Source organism: Coregonus clupeaformis, chromosome 21 (genome assembly GCF_020615455.1).
Source record: "Coregonus clupeaformis isolate EN_2021a chromosome 21, ASM2061545v1, whole genome shotgun sequence".
In the NCBI taxonomy this organism is placed as follows: domain Eukaryota; kingdom Metazoa; phylum Chordata; class Actinopteri; order Salmoniformes; family Salmonidae; genus Coregonus; species Coregonus clupeaformis.
The window spans coordinates 41,114,028-41,132,290 of record NC_059212.1 but is presented as its reverse complement, the minus strand read 5'-3'; the positions used below and the strand labels follow the sequence as shown (position 1 = coordinate 41,132,290).

Genomic DNA, 18,263 nt, shown 5'->3' with positions numbered 1-18,263 from the left:
CAAACGTCCCTGACAAATGTCTCTATGACGTGGCCCCAAAATACCATAATCTCACTGGCCGTGCAAGTGTCGCGACAGTTGTTGAAACGTGTGAAACTGCATTCCGGGGGAAGTCATTTTGACTCTGAGCTCCATAGCCATGCAATGACTGCATACGCTTGACCAGAGCCAAAATGGCGTCAGTTTCCCAATACTAATTGCAACTCCCTTCTTTCCAATTCACTCCGTTAATGATGGCGTCCCACAGTACAGGGGGTAGGGTGTCCTGCGGGAGAGATTTGAATTGTGTGCCCGAGGTTGCTGACACTCTTGCGGCGGTCGCTAAACTTGGGTAAGTAAACTGCTTTGCCCAAGCAGTCAAATACTGGAGAGGAGTAGGCTATCGCTATCTACCCTTCGGCTTCATTTCTACACGTGATGTAGCTAGCTAACTAGCTATCTAGTTTAGCGCCGCAGGAACAGCTAGCTAGCTAGGTTAATTTGCCGGTGAAATATTAGCACGTGCACTATCACAATGGCTAAGAAATGTTCCTTCTGGCCACGACCTCAATATCTGTTGAATACATTTGACTGGATCCATGACGTTACTTGAATTTATTATCCTATTAAATAACGGTTAGCTACGTTTAAAGTAATTTTCGTACATTAAACTTTGTGCAAGAACATCAGACAACTTGAGATCATCGACAACTCAACTAAAGTGTCCCATCTGTCCCTTCCCTTTCAGGTTTGACTTCTTGTGCATGCCCCTCTTCCACCCGAGGTTCAAGAGGGAGTTTGAGTTGGACCCCGCCAAAGTCCGATCTGGAGCACATACACGCTCTGACCTGCTGCTCTGTGGACGAGGTGAGGTCAGAGGCAACCTGTATTTATACTGGCCTCAATGGTAGAAACTAGACAGTTCATTCTCATGCCCAAGTTCCACTGAGCACAGGAGCATCTACTTACAGGACTATCTAATGACTCTACAGTATGTATTAAAAAAAAATTAAGTATCAGGATATTGAATTTCAATTCTTCCTTACCCAGACTGGAACACTCTGGTTGTTGGAAAGCTTTCTCCATGGATCGAGACAGACTCAGAGGTGGAAACGGAGCGCAGGAATTCAGAAGCGGTGAGTTGGAAATCATGAAAATACTTGGTGTATTCATTAAGTCACACCGTAAAAAAACAGTTGCAAAATGCTTTGCAATGGAAGACGTTTCGCTATGAAAATGACAATTTCTATTGTACAAATTCAGGTAGGTCCCTGCCCATTTTGTTCTGTTTGAATTCTAGTGAATACACCCTGGCCTCCTTTGTCTGCTCAAGCAGACCTTTTGAAACATATTTGCCACAGGTTGAATTGTTGCTCTCTCCTTTTATCCCTCTGTCCTGTCTCAGGCCCTGGTCCAGGAGCTGAACTTCTCAGCGTATCTGGGTCTGCCAGCCTTCATGATCCCTCTGAAGGGCCCTCACTGTGCCAACCTGGCCCGCGTGCTGCTCAACCACATCCAGACTGGACACCACTCCTGCGTGGTAGCTACAGCAGTCAAGCGTTATCTAGCTGTAGCATTTAAGAACTATAACTCATTCTTCATCCTTGGCTTGTATTGTGACTGGCAATTTCATGGTAATTCAGTGAACTTAAAATTGAGGTTATATAAAACCTACAACTAAGAAATTGTGGATTGTTTCATATCAGTTCTGGATCCGGGTCCCCCTGATTTCCTCTGATGACATGCGTGATGACATCATCGAGAATGAGCCAACGAAACACACAGATGATGGCAGTAATGACGAGAAGACCTGGGCCTGGTGGGTCTGCCGTCACGGCTAGGACCCCATGGCTAAGGCATGAAGGTTTTCAGCCTTGTTGTCTTTTGCTTTTTGTAAAAATGTACCTTCTGCTTTTCCTTTTTCAGGTGGCATTCATTCAGAACTCTTTGTGACTACAACAAGAGGATCTGTTTAGGTAAGGAAGCAGGACAGGGAAACATGGTTGGAGGGGTGTTGACAAACTGATAAGGAATTATTTTGGTCACAATTGATACTGACCTGTCTTCCCTTCCTTTCCCTCAAGCCATTGAGGTTGGAGCAGACATGCCTACCAACGCTGTGATCGACAAGTGGCTTGGAGAGCCAATTAAAGCAGCCATTCTTCCCACCAGGATCTTTCTGACCAATAAGAAAGGGTTCCCAGTCCTTTCAAAAGCCCACCAGCAAATCATCTTCCGTCTATTCAAGGTACTGTAAATGTGAGGCTATATGTCAATTGTTATAGCAACTACAACCGTTTTATCTTGTCTGTCTTCTGTTCTTGAATATATGTATTTTACAAAACATTTCCTCTTGTTCTCCCAGCTTGAGGCCCAGTTCATCTTCACTGGCACCAGTCGTCACAGTGAGAAGGACTTCCGCTCCTACTTGCAGTACCTTGAATACCTCAACCAGAACCGCCCTGCCCCCAATGCCTATGAACTGTTTGCCAAGGGTTATGAGGATTACCTACAGTCTCCTCTTCAGGTGTGTGTGTGTTAAGTTTGTAAATAGGCATACCTATATTGTCTGTATGCATTGGATTCTTTGTTTTGTCTCTAACTGTTCTCTTCCCATTAGCCCCTCATGGACAATCTGGAGTCTCAGACATATGAAGTGTTTGAGAAGGATCCCATCAAATACTCCCAGTACCAGCAGGTAAGGAGCCTTTGACATGCATGTTCTCGCAGTATAATACACTGTAACAGATAGCATTAGTGATGTGGCTGGTAGGGTTTAACACAGTAATATCATTAAGTACTGATTGGGTTCTCCTGATCTTTCTGCAGGCTGTGTATAAGTGTCTGATGGACAGAGTCCCGGAGGAGCAGAAGGAGTCCAATACACAGTGAGTAGCTCCAACACCTAACTGTCTGTCCTCTCTGTTCATGCGTATCTATTCTCCTGACAATCAGCTTCCCCCTCTGTATCTGGTGGTTAATAGTATGTATTCTCTGTAACCCCAGGGTGTTGATGGTGCTGGGGGCTGGGAGAGGTCCTTTGGTCAACGCCTCCCTGCGGGCTGCCAAGCAGGCTGACAGAAAGCTCCGTATCTACGCCGTGGAGAAGAACCCCAACGCTGTCGTCACGTGAGTGGAACCTTTTCTCATTTTGAACCCTGACCTCTAATAGAGTTGCCATCACGGACCAAACTCATTCCAGGAGATTATTAAAGTCCTCTAACATTTTTTAAAATGTATTATTTAAATTCAGGCATTAGAAGTAATTTCCCCGGATAGCTTTAATACTCTCTCGCAGGTAAATAAATCCAGATGACAATGGGAGGTTGGCAACATTAATCTCCACTGAGCTCCTAAAAATTCCCTCCACCCTCCTGTACTGATCCTGTCACACTCTCCCAGGCTTGAGAACTGGAAGTTTGAGGAGTGGGGTGATCAGGTGACCGTAGTGTCATGTGACATGAGGGAGTGGGCGGCACCTGAGAAGGCAGACATCATCGTCAGCGAGCTGCTCGGGTCCTTCGGGGACAACGAGCTGTCCCCAGAGTGTTTAGATGGAGCACAGAACTTCCTCAAAGGTAGGGGGGGAAGTCACTCTTAATTCCAGTCATTTGCAACTTGTTGATATTGAAATTTTGCACATCACTGATTGATTGAAATCTTTATTATGTGCTAGAGCTATACATGGTAACGTTCCTTCAATGCCCATTTATTTTGCCTCAAGCACCTCTACCCTTTCTCATGTTAAACGTGTTCCCGTTCTCTTGTTCCTCTCTCTCAGATGGTGGGGTGAGCATCCCCTGTTCCTACACCTCCTTCCTGGCCCCCATCTCTTCCTCCAAGCTGTATAACGAGGTCCGGGGGTGCAGGGAGCGGGACAAAGATCCTGAGTGCCACTTTGAGACCCCCTATGTAGTCAGGCTCCACAACTTCCACCAGCTGGCTGAGCCCAAGGCCTGCTTCACCTTCATTCACCCTACCACAGGTAACACAAACCCTTATATGGCTAATGCTTACACACCAACACTCACACACCCTAGCTAACACAGGTAATGATCACACATAAGATATGTAATAAATGCACTTATCTCTCCTTTCCTTCAGATATGAACAACAACCGGTATCAGTGCCTCAGATTCTCTGTGGGGTGTAACACAGTGCTGCACGGCTTTGCTGGATACTTCGAGACCACACTCTACGGAGATGTCACACTCAGTAAGTAGTAAGAGTGGGGATGATGATGATGATGATGGTGAGGTTTTAAGATGTTGGATATCATTAACATCAATGTGTGCGTCTGTTTGGTCAAGGTATCAAGCCAGAGACCCACTCTCCTGGAATGTTCTCCTGGTTCCCCATCCTCTTCCCTCTCAAAGTAAGTTGACTGTCATACGTTCATGTAAAATGTATACTTTACATTTAGCACATTTTATTACCCAGAAGAATGTAGTGTATTTACCCTTTTCCTCCCCTCTCCCACCTGCAGCAACCGATCCCCGTGACGAAGGATGATGATGTCGTGGTGAGGTTCTGGAGGTGTAACAATGGGAAGAAGGTGTGGTACGAATGGGCCGTGACAGAGCCCTCATGCTCCGCTATCCACAACCCAGCAGGACGATCCTACACCATTGGCCTTTGAAGACCTCACACTCGCATACATGCATACTAACATACACACACACATGCATACAGACACAATTAAACAGGCACTTAGTTGCAAATGAAGTTGAGGTAGTCTTGCTCACAAAAGATCTAGCATTTTACCAATTCGCCTGTAATCACGAGCCTGCTCATACCATGAAACCTACAGACCAGGGTCACAGTGAGGCTTTAGAGCTGGGAATGAGAACCCAATCAATGGTTTAGATGGGACTGATTTGATACTTATTTTACAGTATAGGTAAAGGAGTCAGTTTCATGAATGGACTATCATCCACATACATACATCCACATACCTATTGAGTTGAAGTTACTTATTTAGCCAGCAGTCAAGAGACCCTCAATGGCAGCGTTGATAGCCAGACGAATTCTGATCTTTTTTTCACTAATTGTTCTTTTGACCAATCAGATCTATGAAAAATATCTGATGTAATTGGTCAAAAGACCTATTCCATACTATAAGCAGATGAAATGGCTCTAAATTGTAACTCAACACACTCTTACCCGGTTACAACTCCGATACAGCAGTGTGTAGGAGACGGGCTGTTCAGGTCGTACATTTTTCAGCTGTTCATTTCTTTGTTTTCTTACTGTTTTTGTCTGAACCATATTGTCAATAAAGACAACTACTAGCTACTTGCTGCTCTCTGCGCTGTTTGTGTATGTGCCTCTTGCATCTACTTATTTAGCATGTCCCCTCATGGGTTAAATGGCAGGCTGTGTTAAGGTCATTATTCCACTGAATTATTTCGAATTCAATCTATGCATATATCAAAAGCTATTTGGAATGGCAAACTTAAATGCAAGCTAGTACCCAAAGAAAAATAATTGTATATAAAATATGTATTCCTTTTTGTGTCTGATCAACAGACTGCACCCTGGTTTTAATGTCTGACTGCACAATTGCATGTACTGCTGTGATGTGTTGTGTCCAGTAGGTGTCACCATAGGATCTCATATTGGCATTAAATGTATTTGCATTAGAGGCAAACCTATCAAAAGAACACCCAATATGTAGGTAGCTAAACCACACATGCTGTCATTTAGGGATCAGGTCCAAGAGAAATGGAGAAGGAACACTGAGCTATACCAACAGAGAGGAAAGTTTATCACAGACAGATTCTTGGAATTTGTGGTAAACACCTCAAGTTTCCTTCAGGAAAAGAAGACTCCTCTTAAACTGGTCTCCACTTCAACAAGGTAGGAGTGTTATTGCTGCAGTGCAGACTTCCGGGGAATACTTTCACCCACTCCCACAACATGGCACCAAGAAAACCTGTGTTCAAATACTATTTCAATTACTTTGACATACATTTCGAAGCAAATATTCAAATATTTTTTATTGGAAATTACAAGTACTTGGAAAGTATTGGTATGTATTTGAAAATATAAAAATGCAAGGGATATTTTCAAATACAAATAAATACTCCCATGCAGTTGAACCCATGTCCTAGGAGTATTTGTAATAATGTATTTGGAAATAAGTCTTTGAAAATATTTTTCAAATAGTAGGCTATTTATTGGAAATTGTTTGAAAATACTCCAAATACACAGAAAATAAGCATTTAAGTAAATAATTAAATACATGTATTTCAACCCAGCTCTGGCACCAAGTGACCTTTCTTGACCAGAACACTTAGGCCCTCTCATATTCCTGTAAATAGTGTCTGCTCTAGATCTAGCTACCCTGCTATTTTAGGGTGGGACAAACACTATAATGCAAAACAAGTACATAAATATTCTCAAATGTTGGCCTTAATCCACATCACAAACCAAACTGCTAACTAACTACAATGGATGTTTTCATTCTCTCAAAACACTGAGTGTGTTGCTGTCTGTCCCATGCTATTTTACCATGAGAACACCAGCAGCAACGCTATCTCACTCACTCACTGGCTGCTGTCTTATCAACAAGCCCCATGCAGAGTGTACGGTGTGTGTACGTAATGTGTGCACACATGATAACTGTCATTATGGCAGTAGGTGACACAAGTATAAGATGATTTTTCCCCAATGAAACACTAATTCACTGAGGTATAGCTTGGAATTTGACCAACTCAAAATCAGTGTTTATGTCTGTCTGTCCGTCTGTGTGACCCTAATAAGGTGTTTTGCCAGAGTTCTTGTGATGACTGAGTGGCTCATGTTAAGAGAAAACAAATAGCTATCTGTAAACACAGGTGTGAAGGAGTGCAAGTTGAGTAACATCTTGTAGCCTCCACCCCGAAGACATGGTTGACCCCATGTGGTCTGTTTTAGAGGAACTGGTTTTGTCTCTCAGATCAGTCTAGTTTCCAGACAACTCACAGATAACACTGAAATCAGAGTGTTAATAATAATATAATATGCCATTTAGCAGACGCTTTTATCCAAAGCGACTTACAGTCATGTGCGCATAAATTTTTACGTATGGGTGGTCCCGGGGATCGAACCCACTACCCTGGCGTTACAAGCGCCATGCTCTACCAATTGAGCTACAGAGGACCACCAATGCTATATATAATATGATGGCTACTCACTCCCTTCCTATTTCATGTATTTGAATACTTTCTATCATTCTACTTCCTCTTGACCTTTCACAAACTAATTCAAACTAACATTCTTAAATTGAATTTGAGTTTACCAAAGCATTATGACAGTCAAATAATAAATTACCAACCCTGCTGAAACGTGGTGAGGGGAGGGGCTTACCCTGTATTCACTATTTAGGCCATGTTGCTTGGTTGAGCATTTCAAGCAAATGGTGTTACATTTTCCAGTAAGGCAGAGATGTTGTTCACTTGCTGATGTCGGGTGTGCTGACAACAGGATGCTGGTGATTCTTCATTTGAAAAGTCAAGGCAACTAATGAGAAAGAGGTGGGTCGATCATTCTGTCCATTGCTTGAATTTGAGGCTGTAAAACAGTGTCAAGGATTACAATGGCATAGGCTATATTGTATCCATCCAAGCTGAATCGCACTCATCACTAGGCTACAGGGGCACAACTTTAACTGGGGATGGGGGTATTCTGAAATTTCATTTTTGTCCCCCCCCATTTTTATCATTGGAATGTGATACAAAACGAGGCAAAGATCTGAGATCCCCAGAGACTGGAAAGCTGCCGCGGTCATCCCCCTCTTCAAAGGGGGTGACACTCTAGATCCAAACTGCTACAGACCTATATCCATCCTGCCCTGCCTTTCGAAAGTATTTGAAAGCCAAGTTAACAAACAGATCACCGACCATTTCGAATACCACCGTACCTTCTCCGCTATGCAATCCGGTTTCCGAGCTGGTCATGGGTGCACTTCAGCCACGCTCAAGGTCCTAAACGATATTATAACCGCGATTGATAATAGACAGTACTGTGCAGCCGTCTTCATCGACCTGGCCAAGGCTTTCGACTCTGTCAACCACCGCATTCTTATTGGCAGACTAAATAGCCTTGGTTTCTCAAATGACTGCCTCGCCTGGTTCACCAACTACTTCTCAGATAGAGTTCAGTGTGTCAAATCGGAGGGCCTGTTGTCTGGACCTATGGCAGTCTCTATGGGGGTGCCACAGGGTTCAATTCTTGGGCCGACACTTTTCTCCGTGTATATCAATGATGTCGCTCTTGCTGCTGGTGACTCTCAGATCCACCTCTACGCAGACGACACCATTTTGTATACATCTGGCCCTTCATTGGACACTGTGTTAACAAACCTCCAAACGAGCTTCAATGCCCTACAACACTCCTTCAGTAGCCTCCAACTGCTCTTAAACACTAGTAAAACTAAATGCATGCTTTTCAATCGAACGCTGCTGGCACCCGCCCACCCGACTAGAATCACCACTCTTGACGGGTCTGACCTAGAGTATGTGGACAACTACAAATACCTAGGTGTCTGGTTAGACTGTAAACTCTCCTTCCAGACTCACATAAAGAATCTCCAATCCAAAGTTAAATCTAGAATCGGCTTCCTATTTCGCAACAAAGCCTCCTTCACTCATGCTGCCAAACATGCCCTCGTAAAACTGACTATCCTACCGATCCTTGACTTCGGCGATGTCATTTACAAAATAGCCTCCAACACTCTACTCAGCAAATTGGATGTAGTCTATCACAGTGCCATCCGTTTTGTCTCCAAAGCCCCATACGCTACCCACCACTGTGACCTGTACACTCTTGTTGGCTGGTCCTCACTACATGTTCGTCGTCAAACCCACTGGCTCCAGGCCATCTATAAATCACTGCTAGGCAAATCCCCGCCTTATCTTAGCTCATTGGTCACCATAGCAGCACCCACCCGTAGTCTGCGCTCCAGCAGGTATATCTCACTGGTCATTCCCAAAGCCAACACCTCCTTTGGCCGCCATTCCTTCCAGTTCTCTGCTGCCAATGACTGGAACGAATTGCAAAAATCTCTGAAGCTGGAGACTCTTATCTCCCTCACTAACTTTAAGCATCAGTTGTCAGAGCACCTTACCGATCACTGCACCTGTACACAGCCCATCTGAAATTAGCCCACCCAACTACCTCATCCCTATATTGTTATTTATTTTGCTCTTTTGCACCCCAGTATCTCTATTTGCACATAATCTCTTGCACATCTAGCATTCCAGTGTTAATACTATTGTAATTATTTTGCACTATAGCCTATTTATTGCCTTACCTCCATAACTTGCTACATTTGCACACACTGTATATATATTTTCTGTTGTATTTTTGACTTTATGTTTTTTACCCCATATGTAACTCTGTGTTGTTTTTATCGCACTGCTTTGCTTTATCTTGGCCAGGTCGCAGTTGTAAATGAGAACTTGTTCTCAACTGGCTTACCTGGTTAAATAAAGGTGAAATAAAAAAATATATATATAATAAAAAATAAAAAAGGTGTGCTTTAGGACCATGCGGACGCCTCCGAGCGGTCGGGGTAGGCTGTTTGGAGTGTTTGTCCTACTGGATAAAAAATAAAAATAATAAAAGTTATGTCCCCCCCACTTCTAAAACCAAAGTTCCGCCCCTGCTAGACTATATCATGCATTCATTTTTTTTGACATAACTTTCGGGGCAAATGAAAATAACAAGTATTGTTATAGGCAACAGGAATTTTATTAATCTGTCACACAGTATGCGTTTTTGGAAATATGTAGTTTACTGATATAGCCTACTGTAAATTGCTTGCCATTGCCAGTTTGCCGTTGTTATTTCAATGTGCTCGACCAGCTGGTGTGTATAGTAGGCCTACAAGATTATCTTCAGTGGCCTACTTCCTCTACAAAGCCTATTACTACTAGTTGGTGATTTTGCGCCTCCTTTACGCAGGTGGGGCTGGCTGGTCGCAGCGCTCCTTTGAATTATTTATGAAGCGATGTAGTTGTTTCTAATAATAGCAGTAATCTCAGTGTAGCCCGCACACTATTCGACTGGCAGGGAAACGCTACTGGGCGGGATATTGCACGCTTCATCAGTCTGAGCGTTTACATTTTTGTATTAGTTGACTAGAGAAAATTCTGACACGCACACAATTACTATTTGGAAATGTGTGTCTAGCCTAGTCCAGGAGCCCACCCCGGATCACATTCTTTGTGCCACGGGCTATGTTTCTTTTTTTTACGGCATCGAAGATAACTTTGACACTAATAGTTTTGCTGTTTTTAACTATTTTTGTTCTCCGTTAGTAAAGGTAACACCAAACTGAGCTAGGTTGCACTGCACCTGCGCTTTTCATCCAACAAAAGTAATCTTGGAGACGAGATGACCGACGGTCCTAGGCAGCGGGGCAATGCATCCGCAGATGGGGATACGCCCTCCACCGAATCCACTAAAGAAGCCTCGGGAAGAGTGACCCTGAAGAAGGAGATTGGCCTTGTCAGCGCATGTGGAATTATTGTGGGTAAGTCATTATTATGTTCATGCTATGTATGTCTTCCTCAATGTAGGTATGGGTGTGTCCACCTAAAATCCAACCTGATAGATTGAAATGAAATGTATGGTCCACATGGATTTTTTTAGCAGAACCTAGCAGAGTAAATAACCTTTAACAGATTGCACAAACAGTGCTAATTTTGCAGCTGATCTGAACTAGTCTTCAAAAACTTACGTTTTTCAGTCTGTACGTTATTTTTTACTGGCCAGACTACCTCCTTATGAAAGTTTCCTGTGATTGCAAGAAAATCCACATTATGTGCTTGTGTGTGTTGTCTATTTAACTGGTATGTGGATTTGTTCAAAAATGGCTGTCACGGAGCAGCATCCATCCCACCCACATGCAGAGGAAGTCAATAAAAAGTAATCTCAATAATGCTTGGCCTGTGCACCAGCTGCACTTAAAATCATCAGCATAGTGGCCCGGGCCGCACCATTCACAATAAGCATGCTGCAAATCTCCTGCAACAAGACAAGATAATAACCTCACTCAGTTCTATAAGATAGTCTAGACCAGAGTCCGGTTGCATAAAACACCTTAAATTAATTTCCCCCTTATCTTTTCCCTTAATTTTCCTTAACTTTAAATCGGTTGCACAAAATTTAAGGTGAATTCCCCCCTTAATTAAGTGAAAGTTAAGGGTGCCCATAATATCTCTTAACTGCTTCATTCAGATATCAATGTAAATAGTTAATTATTGGGCTGCGGTAATGTATTTTTTTAAATAGCCTTTTTGTTTTTACTAGAATACATGCATTTTCTGAACACCCCACAATACTGAACACCCAGTACATATTAAACCTTCAAGAAAACATATTTTCCCACCTCAGGCATTAAAGCCCTTTATTATTGTCAATTTTTGTCTGACATGGACACCATTTATCTTCAACCTCGTTAGACAATATGGATGTTTATAAAAGATACTTGTTATAAAATCAACATTTACCAAATGCTCATGTGTCCTCCAAACCAATTCAATTATTATACATATAAAATGTATGTAAATCTCAAATTTGCTATATTAAACCCTGAAATAGACACATTGTGTCAGCGGGCTCATCATTTAAATAAAAAAATGCTTTTAATTCAGAATTTTAACAAATCTAATCTTCTTGGGACTGTCCTTAACATTTCAGACTGAGCTCAGAAAAAATATTTATTCATTTTTGCCATTTTATTTAACAAATATTGTCATGTGGAGACTCATGGGCGGCGCACAATTGGCCCAGCGTCGTCCAGGGTAGGGGAGGGAATGGCCGGCAGGGATGTAGCTCAGTTGATAGAGCATGGCGTTTGCAACGCCAGGGTTGTGGGTTCGATTCCCACGGGGGGCCAGTATAAAAAATAAAATATATATGTATTCACTAACTGTAAGTCGCTCTGGATAAGAGCGTCTGCTAAATGACGTAAATGTAATGTGATGGTGTTGAGACTAGGGTTACAGGGTTGAAGAGACACATCGGTTTCCATATAAATTAGTTTAGTATACTATCAAAATCCCTCCAAGATTTACCCCAAAACATTGCATGCAACCATGTAATAAGGACATTTTAGATATATTTAGAATTATCACATTTCAGGAGAAGATGCAGACAGTGTCGAAGTAACAAACGTTTATTACAAAAACAGGGGGCAGGCAAACGACAGGTCAAGGGCAGGCAGAGGTCAGTAATCCAGATCAGAGTCCAAAAGGTAGGCAGGCAGGCTCAGAGCAGGCAGAATGGTCAAAACTGGGAAAACTAGAAAACAGGTACTTGAGAAAGACAGGCGCAAGGAGAAAACCGCTGGTAGGTTTGACGAAAGAAAACATACTGGCAACAGACAAACAGAGAACACAGATATAAATACACTGGGGAAGATGGGTGACACCTGGAGGGGGGTGGAGACAATCACAAAGACAGATGAAACAGATCACGGTGACAAGAATAATCTGGGTTTTATTAACCAAACTGCAGTAAATATCGAAACAAATAAAAACACATCAGGCATTAGGGTAATAAATAACGTTTAACAGATTTCATCAGAAAAGTTCAATGTGTCATCAAACTGTAGAAACATTTTCCAAGGGCATTTAGAATACTAGAACAGCTGTAACTACAGCACTAGTGTCAGCATGACTATCATCTTCTCAGGAGCACCATATTCATTCATTCATGGTTTTCTTCCTGAGAGTCTGGCCCACACATCTCTCTCAACCTCAACGTGGCAGGATGTCACACGCTGTGGGGGTGGAATCATCTCAAGGACTTCATCAAACTGATACCAGTGGATGTCGTCTCGAAGGCCAGAAGAATCTGTTTGGTCCTACACGATGCATACATTTAACTTGTACACTAATTTCATCCGTGCCGAGGATGATGCCTGGATAAAGGTCATCATCATATTCCACTACACACCACTGCCCAAGAAGACCTGGATTTCCCCACTGGATTTCGTCCACAGGTTGTGGATTTTTCTCATTGGCTGGCTGTTCTGGAGCAGCCAGGACATTCTGCCTGAAACTGAAGTGCTGTGTGTTAAAGCATATACAGTTTAGGTCCCTCTTTGTTGAACAAAGGCAGCTGACATCAGCTCACCAGGAGCAAGGGTGATGACCTGGTGTATTCTCAAGGTGGAGGGCACCGCTTTTATCGGGCTTGGCATCATCTCCATCGCACGTTCAACATCGCCACTCTTTACAAAGAACAGCTTCACTGACGTGTTTGTCTCATGGAGGGCTTTGTAAAGCTCCTGTGCATCACTGAAATCACGGCCCTTAGCCACCAACCTGTCCGCCGTTCTCTTCAACGTTTCTCCCACACCATCAGGAGCCCCTTTTCCATGGCTTGACTCAAATCCTGGCTGTGGGATTGCTCTGGAACATGATCTGGACTTTGTGGAGGAGTGGTCAAGTTCTTCAGTGCTCCTTTCCTCTCCTTGCTTCTTTTGTATGCTGTTGTCCACTGTTTACGCTTCTGACGCTGGTCTCTCTCACTTAAATCACTGATCTTTTTATTTTTCCCTGCCTCAACATTTCTTTTCCATCTCTGACACTCTCTCTCAAGGTATTGCTCCCTTTCTTCTGGGTCAGCATTTTGACGTGCTCGACACTGCCTTTGTCTTTCTGCTGCTGATGTGGGTGCCATCATTCCCTAGATGTTTCATTGGATAACATTAAATCAAATATTCTTAGAATATATACATGTATACACTATAATCCTTGAGTAATTTAGGACCTAGAGTGACTTAAAGGAACAACTGAAATTATGAGCCTTGCTCAACTCTCCTAACAGTAGGCTACCAGCCTTAAAATATATTTTTTGTTCACACGGAACACATTACAGCTTGTTTCGTAAGTGAATATAAACAATATAATGTATAATATATTGAATAATTCATTTGTTTAGATGCAATATTCATAAATCATGTAAATAACTCAACCCTGGTCACAGGTTTACAACCCCCTTACAATGAAACATGTGACGGGGTTGAGTTTTTTTTGGTCAAAATGGCCACTGCTCCTCATGTGGTGAAGAACAGGAGACCACATGGTGTGCATTACATTAATAGATTGTATATTTTTATGGGTTCAAGTATAATTTTATAAGTACTAGTTTTCCATCTTTATTTCATGTAATGGGGTTGAGTTGGTCAGCTCGACGATCCCCACCTGACTTTAAAAAATAACAAAATACAGATATAAAATAATGTGATTACTTGCCTGTTACTGTACCATGCAGTTCAAAATTGTTGAATGATGTCACTTCCTGTTAATGATGGCACATAAGGGTGGACTGACCATTTTTATTGGCGGAGTTTGGTTGGTGTGACGGGGTTGAGGGTAGACTGAGGGACAGAGCTAAATTGTGTGATAAAAAAAAAATCAATAATCATGCATTTATTTGATAAATACTTTCTCAACAAAATAACACAAGTTTGCATTAATGGCAAAAGTTATTAATTATGTGCACATTATAATATTAATTTCCCATGTAAAATAAAATAATTTGTTAATTTGACAAATCTGAAATCACACTGGATGTATTAGACTTTAGAATTGCATTGGGGGCATATTTATTTCACTGTACACCCTTACCTATGGATTATGGATAATTTACATGGGATATCAGTCTTCTCAGTGACACCCAGATAACATTAGTGTCGTAGCTCTTATTGCGGGACTCTGAAACCACTGTAAATTGAGCCACATTTATTGTACCAGTCACCCTACTATGTGTATTGAACACAATTCCAGAGGAAAAACAATACAACCTGGATGTTTTGGAGTCTGAACTCTGAGGAGGATGTTGGGGAAAAAAAGCTCTTGGTACTGAGTAGACTGACACCCCATTTACAGTGAGGGGAAAAAAGTATTAGATCCCCTGATTTTGTACGTTTGCCCACTGACAAAATAATGATCAGTCTATAATTTTAATGGTAGGTTTATTTGAACAGTGAGAGACAGAATAACAAAAAAAAAATCCAGAAAAACGCATGTAAAAAAATGTTATAAATTGATTTGCATTTTAATGAGGGAAATAAGTATTTGAACCCTCTCAATCAGAACGATTTCTGGCTCCCAGGTGTCTTTTATACAGGTAACGTGCTGAGATTAGGAGCACACTCTTAAAGGGAGTGCTCCTAATCTCAGTTTGTTACCTGTATAAAAGACAGCTGTCCACAGAAGCAATCAATCAATCAGATTCCAAACTCTCCACCATGGCCAAGACCAAAGAGCTATCCAAGGATGTCAGGGACAAGATTGTAGACCTACACAAGGCTGGAATGGGCTACAAGACCATCGCCAAGCAGCTTGGTGAGAAGGTGACAACAGTTGGTGCGATTATTCCCAAATGGAAGAAACACAAAATAACTGTCAATCTCCCTCAGCCTGGGGCTCCATGCAAGATCTCACCTCGTGGAGTTGCAATGATCATGAGAACGGTGAGGAATCAGCCCAGAACTACACGGGAGGATCTTGTCAATGATCTCAAGGCAGCTGGGACCATCGTCACCAAGAAAACAATTGGTAACACACTACGCCGTGAAGGACTGAAATCCGGCAGCGCCCGCAAGGTCCCCCTGCTCAAGAAAGCACATATACTGGCCCGTCTGAAGATTGCCAATGAACATCTGAATGATTCAGAGGAGAACTGGGTGAAAGTGTTGTGGTCAGATGAGACCAAATTCGAGCTCTTTGGCATCAACTCAACTCGCTGTGTTTGGAGGAGGAGGAATGCTGCTTATGACCCCAAGAACACCATCCCCACCGTCAAACATGGAGGTGGAAACATTATGCTTTGGGGGTGTTTTTCTGCTAAAGGGACAGGACAACTTCACCGCATCAAAGGGACGATGGACGGGGCCATGTACCGTCAAATCTTGGGTGAGAACCTCCTTCCCTCAGCCAGGGCATTGAAAATGGGTCGTGGATGGGTATTCCAGCATGACAATGACCCAAAACATACGGCCAAGGCAACAAAGGAGTGGCTCAAGAAGAAGCACATTAAGGTCCTGGAGTGGCCTAGCCAGTTCTCCAGACCTTAATCCCATAGAAAATCTTTGGAGGGAGCTGAAGGTCCGAGTTGCCAAACGTCAGCCTCAACCTTAATGACTTGGAGAAGAGGAGTGGGACAAAATCCCTCCTGAGATGTGTGCAAACCTGGTGGCCAACGTCTGACCTCTGATTGCCACCAAGTACTAAGTCATGTTTTGCAGAGGGGTCAACTACTTATTTCCCTCATTAAAATACAAATACATTTATAACATTTTTGACATGTGTTTTTCTGGATTTGTTTTGTTATTATTCTGTCTCTCACTGTTCAAATAAACCTACCATTAAAATTATAGACTGATCATGTCTTTGTCTGTGGTCAAAAGTACAAAATCAGCAGGGGATCAAATACTTTTATTTTGAAGGCAAACCGTAAATTCCACTATTGTGGCTAATCCTTATTGTAGCTATTTTCACAACACATAACCCGGGTCTGGTCAAGCCTCACCAGCCAGATGAAGTTTACTGGCTGCTTATAACGTTAGATTTGGGCAACCGGGTTAAGTAGCTGGCTAGCTAGTTATTTTCATGAACTGAAGTTCAAGTGGCTACCTAGCTAATACTTACTCACATGGATTCCTAAATCATTGCTAAGAATATTGAAAATGACTGCAGTTTCTATTGGTAATTTGTTTCAGGCTAATTTTAGTTGCATTGGTGCTAGCTAGGTAACATTACCAAGGTAAAGCTAGCTAGTTACCCCAGAAGTTGCTAATAACATCTATAAAATATTAATATCTATCAGTGGGGAGAACAAGTATTTGATACACTGCCGATTTTGCAGGTTTTCCTACTTACAAAGCATGTAGAGGTCTGTAATTTTTATCATAGGTACACTTCAACTGTGAGACGGAATCTAAAAAAAAAATCCAGAAAATCACATTTGTATGATTTTTAAGTAATTAATTTGCATTTTATTGCATGACATAAGTATTTGATCACCTACCAACCAGTAAGAATTCCGGCTCTCACAGACCTGTTAGTTTTTCTTTAAGAAGCCCTCCTGTTCTCCACTCATTACCTGTATTAACTGCACCTGTTTGAACTCGTTACCTGTATAAAAGACACCTGTCCACACACTCAATCAAACAGACTCCAACCTCTCCACAATGGCCAAGACCAGAGAGCTGTGTAAGGACATCAGGGATAAAATTGTAGACCTACACAAGGCTGGGATGGGCTTCAGGACAATAGGCAAGCAGCTTGGTGAGAAGGCAACAACTGTTGGCGCAATTATTAGAAAATGGAAGAAGTTCAAGATGACGGTCAATCACCCCTCGGTCTGGGGCTCCATGCAAGATCTCACCTCGTGGGGCATCAATGATCATGAGGAAGGTGAGGGATCAGCCCAGAACTACACGGCAGGACCTGGTCAATGACCTGAAGAGAGCTGGGACCACATTCTCAAAGAAAACCATTAGTAACACACTACGCCGTCATGGATTAAAATCCTGCAGCGCACGCAAGGTCCCCCTGCTCAAGCCAGCGCATGTCCAGGCCTGTCTGAAGTTTGCCAATGACCATCTGGATGATCCAGAGGAGGAATGGGAGAAGCGTCATGTGGTCTGATGAGACAAAAATAGAGCTTTTTGGTCTAAACTCCACTCGCCGTGTTTGGAGGAAGAAGAAGGATGACAACCCCAAGAACACCATCCCAACCGTGAAGCATGGAGGTGGAAACATCATTCTTTGGGGATGCTTTTCTGCAAAGGGCACAGGACGACTGCACCGTATTGAGGGGAGGATAAATGGGGCCATGTATCGCGAGATCTTGGCCAACAACCTCCTTCCCTCAGTAAGAGCATTGAAGATGGGTCGTGGCTGGGTCTTCCAGCATGACAACGACCCGAAACACACAGCCAGGGCAACTAAGGAGTGGCACCGTAAGAAGCATCTCAAGGTCCTGGAGTGGCCTAGCCAGTCTCCAGACCTGAACCCAATAGAACATCTTTGGAGGGAGCTGAAAGTCTGTATTGCCCAGCGACAGCCCCGACACCTGAAGGACCTGGAGAAGGTCTGTATGGAGGAGTGGGCCAAAATCCCTGCTGCAGTGTGTGCAAACCTGGTCAAGACCTACAGGAAACATATGATCTCTGTAATTGCAAACATAGGTTTCTGTGCCAAATATTAAGTTCTGCTTTTCTGATGTATCAAATACTTATGTCATGCAATAAAATGCAAATTCATTACTTAAAAAAT

The 18,263-nt window shown here is 42.7% G+C and overlaps 2 protein-coding genes across 2 annotated transcripts in view; both read left to right on the top strand.

Moving 5' to 3' along the window:
* Window positions 1-149: 149 nt before the first annotated feature.
* On the top strand, window positions 150-5,274 carry LOC121535645 (protein arginine N-methyltransferase 5-like). Its single transcript, XM_041842886.2, has 16 exons — window positions 150-331; window positions 728-846; window positions 1,030-1,115; window positions 1,385-1,519; window positions 1,686-1,798; window positions 1,906-1,955; window positions 2,064-2,227; window positions 2,345-2,506; window positions 2,600-2,677; window positions 2,809-2,867; window positions 2,986-3,108; window positions 3,382-3,557; window positions 3,761-3,964; window positions 4,084-4,194; window positions 4,290-4,354; window positions 4,466-5,274. The coding sequence occupies exons 1-16, from the start codon at window positions 231-233 to the stop codon at window positions 4,616-4,618; spliced, it is 1,899 nt and encodes a 632-aa protein (XP_041698820.1). The 5' UTR covers window positions 150-230; the 3' UTR covers window positions 4,619-5,274.
* Window positions 5,275-5,698: 424 nt separating this feature from the next.
* The window catches only part of LOC121535644 (large neutral amino acids transporter small subunit 2), a 28,408-nt gene continuing 15,843 nt past the window's right edge, over window positions 5,699-18,263 (top strand). Inside the window, exons 1-2 of the mRNA XM_041842884.2 lie at window positions 5,699-5,838; window positions 10,289-10,498. Coding sequence (XP_041698818.1) covers window positions 10,360-10,498 — 139 coding nt within the window. The 5' untranslated portion in view covers window positions 5,699-5,838; window positions 10,289-10,359. The remainder of the gene's footprint in view (window positions 5,839-10,288; window positions 10,499-18,263) is intronic.